Raw genomic sequence first — 21,529 nt, forward strand, 5'->3', positions numbered from 1 at the left:
TCTAAGCTATCCCAGGGGTTCAGAAGGGTTAATCCATGGGTTCAACTGCCCAGAAAGCTGGACTCTTTTCCAGTGGTTAACTGTGTATTCAAAACAGCAGTCATGTTGTTACAATAAGGGCAAACAAGGTTAATGGAATAGTCTACAGATAGCTGTCATTTCTTCCCATCAAATATCGGGCACTGACAATATGCTGGGCCTTGGAATAAAGCAGGGAATAGGACAGGCAAGATCCTAGGACAGAACAAACTCACAATAAACTTGTAAATAAAGCAATAAACAAAATAGTATCGTTTTAATATCTTATTTGGACCTAAAGATGCCCAAGGTAGTGATACATGCTATGAAAGCAACAAAATAGATTGATGCCCTAGTGTCTGGAGGGATAGGCTGCTCTAAGTGGTATAGTCAGGAAAGGCCCCTGAGGAGTCCACAGTTGAGCTCAGCCTGAAGAGAAGGCAATACCAAATGCAAAGGCCCAAAGTCTGGAATGGACTCAGAAAGGCCTTGTCTTCTACTTGTTTTTATTTAGGGGTAGACAACTGCTTTCCCATTAACCAGCTGTGCAACCTTAACAACTCACTCAAGTTCAATTGGTAAAGGTAGATTATCAGGCTGAGAATTCTAGGACCCCATCTAGGTTAAACATTTGAGTCTACAAAAATGCTACCGTTGTCCATGTCAGGGAGTGGTGACTCAATGGTACTCACCCGGTACATGGCTCAACAGGTCCTTTTAAGGTGGTCCTGGGCATGGTTCCCTTCACTGCAGGTTATTATAAAGGCCGTAATTCAATGACATCTTTAAGGCATTTAGAAGGTGACCTGAAGACAAATACTGACAAGCACTCACTATTGGGTGCTGGAGACACTAATGACCTTTTCAGTCATAACCTGCAGCTTCTTCTAGAGGTGACCATGGGTCCCTCACTCTTCAAAGGCTTTGCTTAGAGTGAAGGGGAAATGTCTTCACCCCTGTAATGTTTATTCCAAAAAACAGAACCCAAATGAGGACTTGTGAGAAGGCAGTTTTTGTGAGAGGTGATGGGGGAGCAGAGGCGAGGGAGTGGGTGATGCGACAGGGAAGGAGGGAAAACAAAAGAGGTCAGTTGTCAAGATCCCTGCTGTGGGTGAGGCCAGCTTGATGCCACTGGGAGTAGCACAGAGAACTGTCAGCAGAAGGGTCAGGGACTGGAGCGTATATTAATATTAACTGGCCTCTGACCCCCGTTGGTTGAGCGTCACCCCAGGCGGCATTAACTCCCCTGGACTGTTTTTGAGCTCAGGCCAAGCTGTCTCCTGTGAGATTAGAGAAGTCCTGGGCAGAAAGCATAGGGATGGGCGGCATGCTCTTGAAATGACAGGCGGTCAGCCTGAGGTCATCATCTGAGCTCGTGTATGATCAGTTGCCACAGATATGGCCCAGATCAGAGATGGGCTGAAGGGATGTGACAGCACCATCAGAAAAAGAAGAAAAGAAACTTGGACAGAATGGAATTAGAGAGATGGGGGTTGGAATCACCTCCGTGAAGTCCTTTAATTTATTCTGTTGCCAGACATCCCTGATAAATCCAGATGGGAATCTAGCCCATCAGTAACTGAAACCACATAGAGGCCTGGGGGTGGAAGGACACAGTTACCACACAGAGATTTGTCTCTTTTCCTCTGGGAGATCCTGCAAGCCAGGAAGCTTGGTCAAAGATTAATTTAGTGGATAAAAAAGGCGTCTCTGTTGAATGAATAAGGCAAGGTTTTATGCAACTAGTGCATAATAAAAAGTAATAATGACAAAGTCCACAGCCACCCACCATTTGACAGAATGAATACGATAGGAGATGGTATATTAACTAAAGTCTATATTTACTTTTAGCAAATTATGGTTTAAAAACTCAAAACTTACAAAAACTTAAAGACTAAATTAAGAGACAAAGCATTCCAACAATAAGAGAAGCAGCAAGAGAAAGTTACCCTCCCACAACCAATGCTCCTGGTACAGTGGTTCCTGATTCACGTAGCACAGTGACACTGGGAATGGAAATAAGGAATAAAATACAGGGAACTGAAATCTCAGAGGCAAGTGAGATTCTCTGACCTTGTTTTCGCTCCTTTAAAATGAGGATAATAATGTCACACTTCACAGGTTGTTGGGAGGAAGGAATGGGCTGGATGGGAAAGTGCTCTGTAAGCTGCAAGGCATCCTAAACTGTTACAATTAATCCAGAGTTTGAAATGTAGTTGTTACATTTTAAATTGTTGATAAACACCATTCCACTCATTAAAAGAAGGAAGTACTGCTAATCTCAACATTGTGGAGTGCAAAGAACTTTCAAGGGGCCAGAGAGAATCAACAATACGTAAATAAGGCTGGGCACTTTGGAAGGCCAAGGCAGGCAGATGACCAGAGGTCGGGAGTTTGAGACTAACCTAGCTAACATGGTGAAACCCCATCTCTACTAAATATACAAAATGAGCTGGGTGTGTTGGCACATGCCTATAATCCCAGCTACTTGGGAGGCTGAGGCAGGAGAATCGCTTGAACCCAGGAGGCGGAGGTTGCAATGAGATGGGATTGTGCCACTGCTCTCCAGCCTAGGCGGCAGAGTAAGACTCAGTCTCAAAAAACAAACAAACAAACAAAAAAAACAAAAGCAAACAATATGTAAATAAATTTCTGGGTACCCTAAGGAGGGAACACATATTCTATCTCACGTTTGCATTATTACATTGTTAACAACAGCTTTGGAATCCATGTCTTGTATTGCATTTAATATTGTATCTAATAGTCTTTCCAGAACCCCATTCTGATTGAGGCCTAGCAAGTGTCAGGAGGTAAATCCTAATCCCTTTCACTTCTTTTGGCTATTTCTCATTGCCTTATGCTTCACTCAGCTGTGTATGTCCGTTTTCTCAGGATGCGCTTTATTTCTTTATTTTTATTTTTATAGAGAAAGGGCCTTGCTGTGTCACCCAGGCTGGAGTGCAGTGGCATAATCAGAGCTCACTGCAGCCTTGAACTATTGGGCCCAAGCCATCCTCCCTCCTCAGGCTCCTCATGCTTTCTTTGTATCAGAATACACTCACTTTGAAATCTGCTTCTTCTCTATGACTTATGCTTAAAAGAATCTTCCAGATGTTACAGAATCAGTCAGATGTTTTAAAATGCAATTAAAGGTTTTGAGATGCAGTTTTGTAGAATATTTCTGACATTTGATTTCAGGTATTTTTCCATCTCACTGAGTTCAACTCAAGTGAATGTAGTTCTGACTTCTTGGGTGAAGTAAAGTTGAAAGTTTCCAAAAGATGGCGAGATACCATTATCTCAGATAAAATGAAGCTTTGCTTTAGCATACTTGAAATATTTTGCCACTGCTGTTTCTTCTCCACAGCTCTTCCATAGCTGCAAGCAATCTCTAAGGCATTTAATTTACTGTGACTTTGGTTTTTTCTTTCCCAAGGAATCTCAGATCTGGTTCTCTTGTTAGTGGAGTAAAGAAATGGGAGAAGGAAAGAAATACTGAATGAGCCTTTTCTTATTACAAAATAGATTACTGCTTGTTTCAGCTAGGGCTTGCAGAGTTTGGAAAAGGTGTGCAATGAGTCAGAGAGTTGGCCAGTTGGTGAGTGATTCCACTGCAGTCTAGGCCTTAGCTCTCAACCTTGCAGGCTAAGAAACAGATTCTTAGGGATGCAAGTTGAAAAGGATTGACTATAAAATCATATTGCAAATATATTAACTTACAACAATAAAAATAACTGTAATGATAACAGCTAGTATTTCTTGAGTGCTTTATAGAAATTCATGTGTCAGATATCAAGCTAAGTACATTTTAGATTTGTTAACAGATTTCCTGGGTTGATTTCAATCTCTGCCATCTACTACCCTGTGGTCTTGGACAAATTCCTTAACTTTGTGCAAATTACTTGCCTTATTTAATAGGGTGATAAGAAGAATGCCTGATACATCACAAGTACTCTATTTGCCACTAAAATTCACTCTCACAACACACCTATAAGGTAGGAACCATTACTATTCTCCTTTTATGGTGTGAAAATGAATATTTAGTGATGTTAAATAATGTGCTAAACATTCCATAATTAGTAAGTAGGCAACTGAAATATAATCAGGACAAGGAAACAAGATCAAATGTTTAGGTCTCCAGGCTTAGAGAATACTTCTATTCACCTTCTCAACTGGGAAGGTCTTTCAATAAGATTATCTTCCTTTAAAGTCTGCTGACCATGTCTGTTCTGAGGGATAGTTCTCAGAAAAAAAAGCATTGCCAGCATTTACTCTGGGACCTCCCTTTTTTCATGCCGTCATAACTGATGCCCCACTCAGCATGAGGGATACAACATTCACAGTGCTCCCAAATATTGTGCCAAACAGTGCCACAGATAGAACTTTCTGTGATGAAGGAAATGTTCTAGATCTACTTCATCCAATACGGTAGCCACTATTCACGTGTGGTTATTGAACGTTTAAAATGTGACTGGTGTGACTGAGGAACTGACTCTAATTTAATTTAATTTGAATAGCCTGATATGGTTTGGCTCTGTGTCCCCACCTAAATCTCATCTCAAATTATAATCCCCACATGTTGAGGGAGGGACCTGGTGGCAGGTGATTGGATCATGGGGGTGGTTTCCCCATGCTATTCTCATGATAGTGAGTGAGTTCTCATGAGATTTGGTTGTTTTATAAGTGTGTGGTGCTTCTCCCTTCCTACTCTCTCTACTGCCGCCTTTTGAGGACATGTTTTGCTGCCCTTTCACCCTCTGCCGTGATTGTAGGTTTCCTGAGGCCTCCCCAGCCATGTAGAACTGTGAGTCAATTAAACCTTTTTTCTTCATAAATTACCCAGTCTTGGATAGTTCTTTATAGCAGTGTGAAAAGAGACTAATAAATAGACATACATAGCTAGTGGTTACTGTTTCAGGCAGCAGATATATTCAGGAAAAAAAATCAATTTTTAGGGAAAAAATAATATGAGGCAATTGATCATCCCTAAGAGAAATGCAAAGGTACCCAATCTGTCTTGTTATGAGAACATTCTGTGTGAATTTCACTCAGCAACAAGGGTTTCCTGGGTCAACTAAATAATCCTGCTCATTTCTTATCTAGTATAGATGTTTCTGAGGGCAACCGACAGGTCCGTTTATTCTGGCCAGTGAAAAACTCAGTGGAGAATTCTTGAAATGAAAATTCTGAATCATTCGTCTAGCTTCATATCCTTTGGGTAGCTCTTTCACCTATGATCCTCTCAGGGCAAGGATAGCTCTGGGATTGTGAGGAGGGGAGAATGAGGTCAGAAGTAAACTGAGAACTGAAAATGGTTTTGCAGATGGCGACCGTTGATCAAGAAATTCAAACTGAAATACACCTATAGACCACCACTCTTTTCCTCTTTCTTGGTAATTACAGCAAGTGTACCTTAGTTTTTCCACCACGGGATTTTGAGTCAGAAGACCTGGGTTAAAGTCCCAGCTTCATACCTTACTAATGGGATGACTATAGACAAATCATGACCCAGCCATCCCATTACTGGGTATATACCCAAAGGATTATAAATCATGCTGCTATAAAGATACATGCACACGTATGTTTATTACAGCACTATTCACAATAGCAAAGACTTGGAATCAACCCAAATGTCCATCAGTGACAGACTGGATTAAGAAAATGTGGCACCTATACACCATGGAATACTATACAGCCATAAAAAATGATGAGTTTGTGTCCTTTGTAGAGACATGGATGCAGCTGGAAACCATCATTCTCAGCAAACTATCACAAGAACAGAAAACCAAACACCGCATGTTCTCACTCATAGGTGGGAACTGAACAATGAGATCACTTGGACTCGGGAAGGGGTATATCACACACCGGGGCCTATCACGGGGAGGGGGGAGGGATTGCATTGGGAGTTATACCTGATGCAAATGACGAGTTATACCTGATGTAAATGACGAGTTGATGGGTGCTGACGAGTTGATGGGTGCAGCACACCAACATGGCACAAGTATACATATGTAACAAACCTGCACGTTATGCACATGTACCCTAGAACTTAAAGTATAATAATAAAAAAATAAAAAATAAAAAATAAAAAATAATAAAAAAATATATATGTATTTCTAAATATATATATATTTATATATAGATATATTAGATATATATTAGATTTATATATAGATATAATATATATATAAATATATATATATATTTAGAAATAGGCTTAAAGATAGTGGAAATTAGAAATAATACCTCCCTCAAAGGGTGCAAGTGAAGATCTGATGAGATAATGCATATAGAACCACTTTGGAAACTTGTGAAGGCTATAGAAATGTCTTAGCAATGATTATTCCACTTGTATAGCTCACCTTTGCCTTTTAAAACTGCTTTCATATTTACTATCTCATTTTATCTGCAGAACAGGCCTAAGTAGGGCAAGAATTATTATCTGTGTTTTACCATCTATTGATGTGGACAAATGGGGCCCACAGAAGCTGAGAGACTTACGTAAGGTTACACAGTGCATCTGGCTACATTATGCCTGGGCTCCACCCTGGATCAACTGAGTCCCCTTCTAAAGCCCTCATTTTTAAAAAACAACCAGTAGACTTAAGCTTGATGTCCAAAAGTTATGCTGCAGAGTAAAAAATAGAATTATTCCTGTTCAATAAGCAACCCAAGGTACAACATGAGTCCAAAGCTAAGCAATCATAACATCAACATAGTGATGACGGGTAGCCATCTGTTGTGCTAAGCATTTTATAAATACTATTTTAGTTAATAATCACATATAATTCTTTGAGGTTATATAGTTATCAACCTCGTTTTACAACCAAGGAAATCAAGGCAGAAAATGGTTCAGGAATTTGTCCATTGTCCACAGAGCCAATAAGTGCCAAGACAGCCTGGATGTATTAGTTTGCTGGGGTTGCTGTAACAAAGTAACATGCACTGGGCAGCTTAAACCACAGAAATTATCTCATAGTTCTGGATGCTGGAAGTCCAAAATCAAATTGTCAGCAGGGTTGGCTCCTCCTGAAGGCTGTGGGTGGAGGATCTGCTCCAGGGCTCTCTCCTTGGCCCACAGATGGTCGTCTCCTCTCTATGTGTTCACATCAACTTCCCTTTCTGTGTTTCTGTCTCTGTAACCAAGTTTCCAATTTTTATAAGGATACAAGTCATATTGGATCTTAATTTTAATTTGATTTTCTCTGTAATGACCCTATCAACAAATAAGGTCGCATTCTGAGGTACTGGGGTTTAAGGCTTCAACATATATACATCCTCATCTTACAATGGTTCAACCTACTATTTTTAGACTTCACAATGGTGTGAAAGAGACACTTTCAGCATAGTTTTCCATACATTACATGAGATATCCAGTTCTTTATTATAAAGAGGCTTTGTGCTAGATAATTTTATCCAACTGTAGGCTAATGTAAGTGTTCTGAGCATATGTAAGGTAGGCTAGGCTAAGCTATGCTGTTTGGTAGGTTTGGTGCATTAAATGCATTTTACTTATGATATTTTCAACTTATGATGGGGTTACTGGGATGTAACCCCATCGTAAGTCAAGGAGTATCTGTATTAAATTTGGGGGGTGGGAACAATTCAGCCCCTATAATACTATACAACAGTGGACCAGGTCATCTGGCCTGCATGCATCACGCTGTTAAGTTCATTTTCACACTGCTGAGGAAAACACACTTGAGGGCCGGGCGCGGTGGCTCATGCCTGTAATCCCAGCACTTTGGGAGGCCTAGGCAGGCGGATCATGAGGTCAGCAGTTCCAGACCATCTCGGCTAACATAGTGACACCCCGTCTCTACGAAAAATGCAGAAAAAATTAGCCGGGCGTGGTGATGGGTGCCTGCAGTCCCAGCTACTCGGGAGGCTGAGGCAGGAGAAGGGCGTGAACCCAAGAGGCGGAGCTTGCAGTGAGCCGAGATCCCGCCACTGCACTCCAGCCTGGGGGACAGAGTGAGACTCCATCTTAAAAAAAGAAAACGTACCTGAGACTGGGTAATTTATAAAGAAAAAGATTTAATGGATTCACAGTTCCACATGCCTTGGGAGACCTCATAATCATGGTGGAAGCTGAAAGGCATGTCTTTTTTTTTTTTTTTTTTTTTTTTTTGAGACAGAGTCTCGCGCTGTCGCCCAGGCTGGAGTGCAGTGGCCCAATCTCGGCTCACTGCAAGCTCCGCCTCCTGGGTTCACGCCATTCTCCTGCCTCAGCCTCCCGAGGAGCTGGGACTACAGATGGCATGTCTTACATGGTGGCAGGCAAGGGAGAATGAGAGCCAAGCGAAAGGGGAAACCCTTTATAAAACTATCAGCTCTTGTGAGACTTACAGCCTCGAGAACAGTGTCGGGGAAACCAACTCCATGATTTGATTATCTCCTACTGGATCCCTCCGACAACACATGAGAATTATGGGAGCTACAATTCAGATGAGATTTGGGTGGGGACGCAGCCAAATCACATCAAGCATTATGCTTTAAAATGCTTCCATTTTAAATCATACCATTCTGCCACCTTTTGATGGGAACAAATGTCAGGACCTGGAGCATGGCACTTGACCTCCAAATCCAGTTTTAGAGCCACTGAACAGAAACCTACCCTCTAAAAGTTCTTAAACTGGAAAAGTGCTCCCCCAAAATGTTTATCTAAGAGACTGGTTTCCAGCTTACTAGGCAATTTGGCATTGAGGACTTTTCTCATAAACATTTACAAATATTCTGCTCCGTAATGAAGTTAATCAGTAAACCACACAACCTCTGTCCTCTCTCACTCCTTACCTAGTCTCATTTTCAGTTGCTGTGAATAAGCTAAGAATGGTAATGCAGTTTCAGGAGTTAGAAAATCCAATTCAAATTAGTCCTCACTGCAGCTGTACACCGTCAGGATTTTTCACGGAAATGATGAGTATGAAGCCCGCAAAAGGTAGGACACCGTTCACAGGTGCTCTCAGGTCGTGCTCTTGCAACTGGACTGAGGAAATCTGGGGACTTTGGTTGGAGATGACAGTAACAGATGTCTGTCAAAGATGGTGGCTCAGTCAGACCCAGAAGACTGGGGTGGGAGTTTGGGTTGGAGTGATTTTTATTGGATTCTAAACAGACGAATATCTTATTGGGATGAAATCTAAGGATGCTTCCCTTAAAATTATTCATAGACTATTATGTCAAATTATCACTATTCTTCCAAACCAAACATTAGACAGTTCTAACATTGATATCAGTGGACACTTGAAAAAACATTTTAACACACATTGTTTAATGCAGTGTTCCTAAAATGGCAAGTCTCAGTTCCCAGGGGATCACAAAATCTATTTAGTGTCTTCTGACCAGCATTAAAAACTGGATTAGAACATAATAGAATAGAAATACCAGAGTGTCCCTCAAGGAGTAAAGACAAGTGGTATTTCATGAAATCTTGTTTCAGTTACATATGTAGGAGTATGTACAGGGGATATGAGATAAAATGTATCTAAAACTGTAGGTTGTGGTAAAAAGAAATGAAGAGTTTGGGAAACACAAATTAATGAAGTAATTTCACAACAGGTTTCTTCCAACAGTCCATAAAAAATCAGATAAGCACAGAGTTGAGCTTTAGGCCCAGGCTCTTGGTTTTCTCTGAATTAAAACATAGATTATAATTAAAACAGTATAATGTAAATCACATTTTAATATTTTTTAAAACAGAAATTCATCTTTTAAATTTCCAGCAAGAAAAAACTCGAATAATTTTTATAAAACTGATCATTGTGAACATGTTTTTCCTCATAGACTTGGTAGCATACCATTTTGTTTAAATGTGATGTTTAAAAGTGATCGACACCGTATTTAGAAATGGAAATGAGTTGGAAGGCCAGGGAAGCAAATTTCCCATTTACTTCAATTTAACCAACATTTGATAAACATTTACTATGTGTCAGGCATTGAGTTAGATGCCAGGAATATAAAGAAGAGAATATAATCTAATATTTTCCATCAAAGAGTTCACAGACGAATCACAACAATCACAAAAGTATGCATGTTTATGTGGTGTCAGGCACTATGCAGTTTATATTCTTTGTCTTAGTTCATCTTTATTATAGCCTCTCATGCAGGCACTACATTATTTCAGCTTTGTAAAGGAAGCAACAGAAGCTTAAAGAAGTTCCATGTCTTTCCCAGGTTCATATCCCTAACAAGTTGTGGGTGAATTGAATCCAGATTTGTCGCTCAGAAGGCACTCTTAGGCAGTATCTCATACCATCTCAAGTTCAGCGTGGAAGATAAGCCTGTAAACAAAAGAAATGATTGTATATACTTCCAATACGTGCCATAATAGAAGTGTGTACAGAGGTAGGAGAGGTGAATTCCACCTGGGGGAACTGGGGCAGGCCTCCTGCTGTAGGTGACCAGAAGTAGGTGATCAGCTGACAAGGCAGGGAGAGGCACTAACATCACAAAGGCCCAATGCCAGGAATAGCAAACAACTTTGCGGTAAAGCCTTGCCGTTTAGTGAAGAAACCATGGATTAAGAAATAAAGTAAGGCAGAAAAAGCAACTTTTCTAGGCACTGCAATTCAACAGAGACATTCATTAAACATTTACTATGGTCAGCATTCTGCCAGGGATGAAAAGCTGGATATAACCTGGACCCTTTCTCAGGAGCATCAGAAACTCACTGTGAGATTATGGGAGAGTGCCATTGTTTTTATGCAAACCTGATTTCCCATTTGGGGGTACAGTGGTTCTGGTCCCAGACTCCTTAGAGCTGCACTGGCTAATATGCCACATGTGGCTATTCAACTTTAAATTTTAACTTAGAATTAAATAAAATTTAACATTCAGACTCTAAGTATCACTTGCCACATTCCAAGGGTTCAATATTCCTATGTGGTTTAGTGGCTACCGTATTGGTAGGCATAGAACCCTTCTATCACCTCAGAAAGTTCCCTCAGATGACACTCCTTTAGAGAAGGTGTTGAAACCTGGAGACTGTCTATCTAGAAAAATTTTACTTTATTTTCAGGGCTTCTCAGACTCCCCTGGAGTCCATCCATGTGTTCTCATTTAAGAACTCTTTCCTAAACTTTCATGGAGAACCATCACAAAGGAATCCTAATTCTCATACTCTTTGATAGACTAATTCCAAAATAAAAATTCCTAAATGTAAATTTTAATATGTATTTTCCCTTTTAAATTGTATCAAAACAGAAATAAATTTACCTTTTCAGAAAGCATACTCTAAATTAAAGTCAAACACCTCTACTCCCTCCACATCTTATTTTCTGCCAGACAATGTTGTATTCGTTTACTTGTTTACTTATTTTTGTCCGAACCATTGACATCCCCACTTCCCAAAACACACAAACAAGAGAAAGGCTGGGCCTTCATATGTGTCTTTTCACTTTCATATCCTCAGACCCTAACACAGTGACTGCTAAATAGCAAGTGTTTATCTCACACACACACACACACACACACACACACACACAGAGCATGAGCATATGTTTATAAATATATATTTGTAATGAAAGAACTATCCTAATACTTATATCATCAAGACAGACTATGTGTTAATAATTACTTATTAACTATCAATTAACTATCACTAAAATCAGGATTTTGCTAGATTCTTTAGGAAACATGTCTTTTAATGACACTCGACTTACCAAAACTGCTTCTCAACAACCGTATTTTACACTCAGAACTATCTTCTGAGATAGCAACAGTCCCATTTTTACAGAAGAGATTGAAATAGGAAAAGCTTAGCCAGTTAAGATCTCATGGTCAGTTAATGGTGGAAGTTGTCCTAGTCCAACCATTTTGGAATATGTTGGTCATGCTGGTTCTTTGGTTGTAAGATTCCTGCGTAATTACTTCTCTATTTGTGGAGATTTAGGGGGCACACTATGAAATGCTAGAAGTGAATGGGCTTTGAGTATAGAAGGTTTTTTTGTTGTTGTTGTTTTGTTTTGTTTTGTTTTGTTTGAGACGGAGACTCACTCTGTCGCCCAGGCTGGAGTGCAATGGCGCGATATTGGCTCACTGTACCCTCTGCCTCCCAGGTTCAAGTGATTCTCCTGCCTCAGCCTCCCGAGTGGCCGGGTTACACACGCCTGCCACCATGTCTAGCTAATTTTTGTTTCTTTAGTAGAGACGGGGTTTCACCATATTGGACAGGCTGGTCTCGAACTCCTAACCTCAGGTGATCCACTCACCTTGGCCTCCCAAAGTGTTGGGATTACAGGCATGAGCCAATGCATCTGGCCAAGAATAGAAGTATTATTTAATATTATTGTGTACTTTTCTCATATTTTTACTGATGTCCTACTGTTTTAGCATGATATTATCTGTATCTTTGTGAAAACTTTCCATTTTGATCTAGATTATTCCAGAGAGTGATATGACAGTGATATCATTATCTGACTTGACTTGGGACTCCTTTGTGTTTCTTGATTATGAAAATAATTGTTTTATTGAAATAATGCTTAAAGATTTTAGAATTGTCATATGAGGAGAAAAAAAACTGTACACATTTCCTTGGATGCTACAGAATCCAGATTCTATCGGTTTTTGATCTTAGGCAAATTACTTATCCTTACTAGAGCTGTGGCAGAGAGAAATTGGGCTGAGGGAGGAAGGGAAGTTAAGGGAATAAGATAGGTTAGAGGATAAAATCTAAGTGTAAGTGAAACTAAATGCTTTTAATACTTTTTAGTTTTTTTCAATTCCGTTCACTCCAGAAATTTTCATCATATTTGGTGATGAAATAGATCAGGATTTTGCTCATTTTTATCTTTTCTTTTTGTGTAATAGTTCCATATTTTTCCCCTTCCATTTTGTGGTGGTAAGACAAGGCACCATTTCTAAAATATTTTGTCCGTTAGACATACTCTTTTTTGTTGTTGTTGTTTATTTTGTTTTGTTATTGTTTTTGAGACTGAGTCTTGCTCTGTTGCCAGGCTGGAGTGCAGTGTCGTGATCTTGGTTCACTGCAACCTCTACATCCCAGGTTCAATGATTCTCCTGCCTCAGCCTCCCAAGTAGCTGGGACTACAGGTGTGCACCACCAAGCCCAGCTAATTTTTTTGTATTTTTAGTAGAGACGGGGTTTCACCATGTTGGCCGGGATGATATCAATCTCTTGACCTCGTGATCCACCCACCTCGGCCTCCCAAAGTGCTGGGATTACAGGCGTGAGCCACCGTACCTGGCGTATGCTATTTTTATATGGATAAGTCAGACAGCAGGAAAGGAAAGTGATTTTTGTCCAGATACTGTATACCATGTGCTCTGTCAATCATTTCCTGGGTTAATGCAGAAAGCATTATTTTCAACATGTAATATGTATATTCTGAACTTTGCCAGTGTAGAAAAGCCCTGAATTCTAATGTTCATAAACTATTAGTCATATACTTATGGAGACTTTTAGATATAAAGAAGATTTAGAAGATCATCTAGGGTGGAGTCTTTTCTTTACAGATAAACAGAGGGAGCCCAGGTAGAGTAAGTAACGGTTTTTAAATGCCATATAACTAGATTCAGGAACATGACTCCCAGGGACCTGGTAACCTTTTCTGTTGGGAAAACTTCCCAAGAGAAGCAATACCTACAGGGAATGTAGAGATAAGTGGGCATTAATGAGATGAAGCCCTGGGAGGGGTTGGCTGTGTTGAGAACCATTCCAGGCTCAGGAAGCAGCAGGTGGGAGAAATCCTGAGTCTGGAAGCAGCAAGACACATTCAAGAAACAGAGACATCCAAACATGCAAAATGGCTGGAAAAGAAAGCAAGGGTAGGGTGATGCAGAAACCTGCAGACCCGTTATATGCAAGCGGAGGCCAAGAAGGGGGTAACAAACGCAAGTAGGAGGATGCAGAGAGGGGCTTTGAATATCATGTTTTTAAGCATCACACACCTGAAATTACCCCCAGAGAGCAGCAATTCAGTGCATGGACTTTGAGATTAGACTCCTAGAGCTCAAATCGCATCTACTTAGGTAGGTAGAAGTAAAGTTGCTTGACTTCTACGTGTCTCATGGTACTCATTTGTAAGTGGGGGATAATAATGTTACCTAACTCATAGGGTTTTGTGAGAAATAAATGAGAACATACAAGTGCCTGCCGCTACAAAGAACTCTATAAAAGTTTTCTGCAAAATATAGTGATAGTAATCATAATAATTATAGTAATCGTTTCAACTATCTTTTGAGCACAGCAAAGAGCATTGCCAATTCGAAATCCCCAAAGCCCCAAAAAACCACGTTTTTCTAAAAGTTTGGCACACACTTTTTTGGTGACAGAACCTGACCTGAATGAATGTGAAACTATTTATAGTCTTCACTTATTGCACTGACTGTGAATATTCATATATTTCACTGTGGAAAATATTGCTGTATTTGACTCTGGGTTCTGTTCCAGACTGTGCTGGGAGGGATATATAAATAGCACAGTATTCTGTTCTAAAATCCTGAAAATTCTGACTTCTAAAACACATATGACTGCAAGGGTTTCAGATAAGGAACTGTGAATCTGTATCATCTCATTCATTCCTCAGCCTAACCCTTGATATCGATGTTATCATCCCAAACTTGGTGCCATGAAAACCGATGTTTATCAATAGTTTGAATAATTTGCTCAAAGTCCCACTGTTCGTAAGAGATGGAACTGGAATTTTGGTCTAAAATTGTCTTACAACATTTGGAAGAGTCAGACACATTTGTAAACTTTCCTATCTCTTATTTATGTCTATTTTTTCAGTATTTGCATAATTTAAATATTTTTATTTTCTAAAGAGCCATAGTTGATGTTTCCAGGAAATAGAAGCATTTTCATAACCTGATGGTTTTCTATTACCTAGAGGTTTTCTAAATAAGGGGCTCCTTTAATAATGATGGTAGTAAGAATAATAATTATTATTCCTATTTTAAGTCAGCTATAATTTATCGAGCACTTCCTGTGTGCCAAACATTTAGCAAAGCACTTGGCACACATTATCTCATATAACCTTTATATCAACCCAGTGAGGTAGATATTATTATTCTCTGTTTTATTAGGAGAAGACTGCAACTTAAAGACATTAAGGAATTGCCAGCTGCACACAGATTGTAAGTAACAGAGCAGGAATTTGAATACAGTAGATAGATTGCAGGCACTGTATTCTTTTTTAAAAGCTCCTCCTTTGTTTTATAATGATTAAAATAACGCATACATATACACATGGCAAAAACTACAAACAGTAAAAAAAATTATGCAATCTTCTCTCCCAGAATATAATGTAAAAATATCACTTCTCACAGTCACCACCACCTACTTTCTTCTGTATCATGCAGAAATTTGCCTTTGCACACACACACCTGCACACTTACACACACACACACACACACACACCCCATTAGTGTTTAATACCCATGTGAATATACACATTGGTCTATTGCTTGCCTTTTTCATATAGCACCTTATTGTAGAAATTTTCCATGACAGCACATAGAAATCTAAATAATTGTTTTACATCTACTTAATATTTCAGTGTATGGATATAACAAATTTATTTGACCAGACTCATATGGATGAATATTTAGATTGTTTTCCAATTTATGGCTCTGCAAATTTGCTGCAAGTGAATATTTTTACAAAACACTTTTTCACAGAGGTTCAAGGATATTTCTAAAATAAATTTTCAAGCAGTGGAAAATTTATGCTGGGTTAAAAGGACATTGAAGTTTAAAAAACTGGAAAATATTCACAAATTTCCCCCAAAAAGTATTTGTTTCCCCAACAGTGTGTATAATCAAACTTTTTAAACTCTCACACATTTGAAGATGAAAACGGTAATGTTTTAGTTTAAATTTAAATTTAATTATTGGCAAAGGTGAGCACATTTTTTCATTTACAAAACACTTACGTTTATATTTCTAAAACTATTCCTTTCCTTTATCCCTTTTTCCATAGCTTCTCAAATGTTTTCTTATTGGTTTTCAAGAGCTGTTTATACATTAATGAGATGACTCTGTCCTCTATGTTGCAGAACATTTTTAATTTGTCATTTAATTATATTATGTATATATACTCTTAAAAAGTTGTAAACTTTTATGTAGTTAAATGTTTCAATCTTTTCTTAGAGCCCACACTCCTAACCATTACGCCAAACTGCCTCTCTAATTTCCAGAATGATGACATTGATTCCAGTTTTGTTGTCACTTTTGTTCAGGTGTTTTAACAGAACAAGTGGCAGGTCCTCTGGGACAGAACCTGGAAGTGGAACCATACTCTCAATACAGCAATGTTCAGTTTCCCCAAGTTCAACCACAGATTTCCTCATCATCCTATTATTCCAACCTGGGTCTCTACCCCCAGCAGCCTGAAGAGTGGTACTCTCCTGGAATATATGAACTCAGGCGAATGCCAGCTGAGTCTCTCTACCAGGGAGAGACTGAGGTAGCAGAGATGCCTGTAACAAAGAAGCCCCGCATGGGCGCGTCAGCAGGGAGGATCAAAGGGGATGAGCTGTGTGTTGTTTGTGGAGACAGAGCGTCTGGATACCACTATAATGCACTGACCTGTGAGGGGTGCAAAGGTAAGCATCTTTGATTGGCAGTTTTCTCTTTCAGATTTTACTGTATTGGTTGTTGAAATCCCTGAACTAGTTGCTTCCCTTTTCCCAGGCAACTTCCCATTTTCTCCTTCTCTGCTCCTACCTCCTCACCTTTGTTGTGCAGTCACAGATCTGTAGGAAAAGACTATTAGAGTTTTTAGCTTAATGTTTAAGACTGTTAGAGTATCTAGCTTAGTCGGAGTATTTAGCTTTTTTTCCTTTTCACAACCTCACACATAGCTAAAGGGAACTTATGATTAAATTGAATTTGTTGTAGGTTTTGTTTGTTTTTGTTGTTTTATGGTATTTGTCTTTCTGTGCTTGGCTTATTTCACTTAATGTAATATCCTCCAGGCTCATCCATGTTATCACAAATGGCAGGATTTCATTCTTTTTTATGGCTGAATAGTATTCCATTATGTATACATACCACATTTTCTTGATCCAGTCATCCACTGATGAACACTTAGGTTGATCCCCTATCTTGGCTATTGTGAATAATGCTGCAATAAACATAGGAGTGCAGATATCTCTTTGACTTACTGATTTCATTTCCTTTGGAGATATACCCTGTGGTGGGATTCCTGGATCACATGGTAGTTACAGTTTTAATTTTGTGAGGAAACGTCATACTGTTTTCTATTATGACTACACAGATTTACACTCCTACCAGCAGTAAGGGTTGACTTTTCTCTACATCCTTGCCAAAACTTATCTTTTGATTTCTTGATAGTGATTCTAAATGGAGTGAGGTGCTACTTATTGTAGTTTTGGTTTACATTTTCCTGATGATTAGTGGTGTTGAGTGCCTTATGCCCATTTTATGGAAGTGGAAGCTGAAGCATAGACGTTAATCTACTTACCCAAGTTTTCATAGCTAATAAGAGCTTCAAAACTGTAGCTTATAATCTAACTCCAGAGCCTATATATATATGATTGACCACCAGGCTATGATGCCTTTTATTGGTTGTCTACTAAGTGATCATTCTGCTCTTCAGTTGTCTGCTCAAGGGTAATATTGACTAATTCAGTGGCGAGAGGAAGAAAACCAAACAGTCCGTTTAGGTGTTAAGGTATCAGTTGTTATCTAAGCCAAGGGAATGAACCCCTGAAGTCACTAACCTTGGATGGCTTATCTCCTTAGGAGTGAATTTGTCTTTCTCTCTTGTGAACTGTGCTTATGACCAAGTGAAACTTGGTCCACCTGCAAAGAGTTCTGGGGCATGGCAGGGTAAATGGAGTGAGACCAGTGGGCCAAGGACAACCCTAGAAAACACTTACCTTAAAGGTGGTCAGGGGAAGAGAAACCCACAAAGGATATAGAATAGAAGTAATCAAGATAGACGTCTACAAGGAAGTACAGGATCACAGAAGAAAAGGAGACGAAGAAAGTAGTCAGAAGAGAGCCAACCTTTGGGGAGGTTTAGGAAGGAGAAGCTGGATTTGGACATAAGTATATTTTTAACAGCAGAGAAAGACAAAATTTTTCCATTGATTTTGATTTGAGACTTTGCCCCCATGGTGTCAGGAAAAGGACAAGCATGTAAGGGAGAGGATGGGTTGGAGCCAGGCAGGGCCCATGTTCTATACCAGGGATTGGCACATTTTTTTCTGTAAACATCCAGACAGTAACAAGTTCAGGCTTCACACCACGGCAGCCTCTGTTGCAACTAATCAACTCTGCTACCGGAGTGCAAAGGCAGCCACATAGAAAATTAGCATAGCTATGTTTCAGTAAGCTTTACTTACAAAAATAGGCAGGAAAATTAAAAACAAAAAACAAAAAACAAAAACGGCTGGCTGCAGTTTGCTGAACACTGTTCTTGACCAATGACTCTTTTTTTTCTTTTGAGACGGACTCTTACTCTATCACCCAGGCTGGAGCGCAGTGGCAATCTCGGCCCACAGCGACCTCCACCCACTGGGTTCAAGTGATTCTCCTGCCTCAGCCTCCCAAGTAGCTGGAATTACAGGCACCAGCCACCACGCCCAGCTAATTTTTGTATTTTTAGTACAGATAGGGTTTCACCATGTTGGTCAGGGTGGTCTCAAACTCCTGACCTCAAGTGATCCACCTCTCTCGGCCTTCCAAAGTGCTGCGATTGCAGGCATGAGCCACCACGCCTGGCCTTGACCCATGACTCTTAAGGGTTGGAGTACAAATTAACTGGAAACTGTGTAGTAAGTGAGCACAAGACTCAACTCACAGCCCATATGTGAGAGAAATGTAACTTTTTTTTTTTAATTGGATTTAATTCAGTCTCAAGCTCTGGTGGAAACTTTATTTCATTTTATTCAGGATCATTCCATTCACCCCAGCCAAAATTCTTCTGGGGGTTTATCTGAGTACCAGGATTAAGGTAGGGTTGTGGAGGGATTGGGCACTGGGGAGTGGGGCTCTGGTCTCACAGCTGTGGGACTGGGTGGGGCTTGGTGCCACAACTGTTGACACAGTCCGAGATCTGTTAGAGTGCTGTTCTATTTGGTCTTCAGTCACCAGTGGGAAAGGTCTCTGTGGCATCATCCTGGGGTCCTGAGCACACTCCTCCATCACGTCTGGCCCTGTCTGTCTCCTTCATTCAGCTCAGGTGGGTGGGTTCTGATGTAGCCTCAGTGCTGTGTTGGGATGCCTGGCTGCCCAGAGAAACCATGCCGCCATTTCATCTGCTCTATGCCATGCTGGGTGCAGAGAACCCTAGGGTTTTTTCCAGTTCTACCCAGGAAAGGGCACAAGAATCCTCGTCTTCTAGGATCCCAAATGACATAGAGTTTCTATCATCTCTCAATCCACCTATCCTAGAATTCTGTCTGGGGATAGGGAGTTGGGAGGGACAGAGCTCAGGACCTTCTCAGGTACCTAACATGTCTTAGCTCTTTGACTTCCTCTTTAGTTTTCTGCTTCCTCCCGACTTGAATAAGTTTTATCTGGTCTTCAGGATTTGGGGGCTTAAGCTCTGGTGACTGAAAAGCCAAAAATAGGCTCCTTTGTCTTCCTTACGCGTTCTCCTGTGAAAACAAATGAAAATTATCCCAGCTTAGTGAATAAGGAATGAGGAAGGGCTGTGAGGAAAACCAGAGGAGAAGGACAGAATAGGGTGGAGTGCACATCAGAGGACCAATGCCTCATGCCTGCAGGTCTTGTGAGAGCTGCTCAGTCAACCTGGTATCCCCACTGACCCCGTCGCCCACTTCCCCCGTGCACATCTCTTGGATATCTGCACTCAGCAGATGCAAAGCAAATTTTACTCTGTAGCTTTCCATCAAAGGGAGCGTGGGCTTTGGGGGCTGGCAAGCTCACATTGAATCTAGGCTCTGCACTTCTTGGCTGAATAAACAAGTTACTTAATATTTACTGGTTAGAGTTCAGCAAAGTAAAACAGAAACCAACAATTCAGGCAGAAAGGAATTAATACAGAAGTTGGAAGAGTCAAAGTAACAGGATCTATGCTGAGTTTCCAGGAGACGCTCAGAGCCGCACTGCAGAACTGGCCTGCCGGTTGCTCTTCTGCCAAAAGCAAGAAGATGGGGACTCAGGAAGCCACCTGAGGACTGTTGGCTCCAGGAAGACACTGCCTCAGCTGCCATCTAGGGATCAGGAAGTTGCCTTCACTGGCAATCACTAGCTCCAGAGCCGGGCTTGCCTGCCAAATGTGCAGCTATAAACGATGAATACCCTGCCCCCTGCCTTTCAATACCCTCAAAGCTAGCGACTAGAAGCCAGGATGCTGCCACAGCAAAACTCCACCATCCCTCTTACCAGTAGAAACAACAGAACAGCTTGCTTCTACTTTCTAAATGTCTTACAAGAGCTTAAATCATATCCACCATGTTAGCTGCAAAGGGAGTCCGGGCAAGTTCCTGCCTCTGGTAATAGGATGTGAACTAGACTAGATGGGAGGTGCAGTAGATATAGAGCTAGCTAATCCTTAAAGACTATACAACACTTACTTTCTCTGAGCCTCAGATCTGTAAAATGGGGATATTATGTATTTTGCAGGCCATTTTTGTGGATTGTACAAGATTTATATTATATTATATATTAGAATTTACCAGCTCTCTTGCTTTAGGATTTCACTGGAGATTTGTCAGACCTGTGATACTTAAAACAAAGAAAACACAAGAGAATTTAAAAAAAAAAGACACCTTAGAAACAAAACAAAGATCAGGGTTAAATTTCCTCATTACATTGGTCTGTTTATCTGGTTCCACTAAAAATATTTTAATTTGCTTTGGTGTTTTTATTTGTCATAAGTATTTATGGCATCAATGAGAGAAATGATGGTTTTCAATTTTTTTAAGTAATAACTTTGGAACACAAGCATCGCGCACAGTGACAATGACTGCCACTTTCCCAGCACTAGATTAAATCAAGAGCTTTCTTTTGCCCTCAGTTATCAGTGAGGCTTTTGGAAATGTGCTAATGTCTGAATGAGTTTTGATTCAAACCTCAAACCTCAACCAACAAAACCGATCAGCATCTGACTGAAAATTTCAAATGGCTGCATTTCCAAATAGGTCAGTGTCTGTCACATTCGTTTCAATGCCAAGAGAGTCTACACACATCAGAAAATGGTAGAATTCCTAAAAGATACTGTCTGAGGAAATGAGTGACCCTACTGCCTTTCTGAATATATTTTGTATAAGATCGTGAACCAGCATTAGACTTAGCTTTGAAGTTTTAAAAAAGCTTCCAAAATTATTGAAACTATTCCAGTATAGAATAGATGTAGTGTTTCCAAAGGATCTTTTGTTTACGGACATTTGTGAAAGCTGAGGAGTGCTGACCTATATATAAACTTATTGACATTCTATTTAAGATCAAGTGAGGTCTGATTTTAAACAATTTAATAATGATCCTAATGAATTCTAGAGGTCAAGTTATCTTGGAGTATGGTGCAAGATGGGGTTCCAAACTATTTCACTGC

The 21,529-nt window shown here is 40.1% G+C and overlaps 1 protein-coding gene across 4 annotated transcripts in view; it reads left to right on the forward strand.

Annotated features, from left to right (window-relative positions):
* The window catches only part of NR1H4 (nuclear receptor subfamily 1 group H member 4), an 84,310-nt gene that overhangs the window by 22,837 nt on the left and 39,944 nt on the right, over positions 1-21,529 (forward strand). For 2 of the 4 annotated variants that reach the window (XM_009181507.3, XM_003907015.4), the window contains exon 4: positions 16,221-16,586. In XM_009181507.3, the coding sequence (XP_009179771.1) occupies positions 16,221-16,586 (366 nt within the window). Of the gene's footprint in view, positions 1-8,279; positions 8,960-16,220; positions 16,587-21,529 lie in introns of those variants that run through there. The other 2 variants (XM_009181506.4, XM_003907017.5) reach the window with 2 other exon arrangements.

Source organism: Papio anubis, chromosome 9, assembly GCF_008728515.1.
Source record: "Papio anubis isolate 15944 chromosome 9, Panubis1.0, whole genome shotgun sequence".
Lineage (NCBI taxonomy): Eukaryota > Metazoa > Chordata > Mammalia > Primates > Cercopithecidae > Papio > Papio anubis.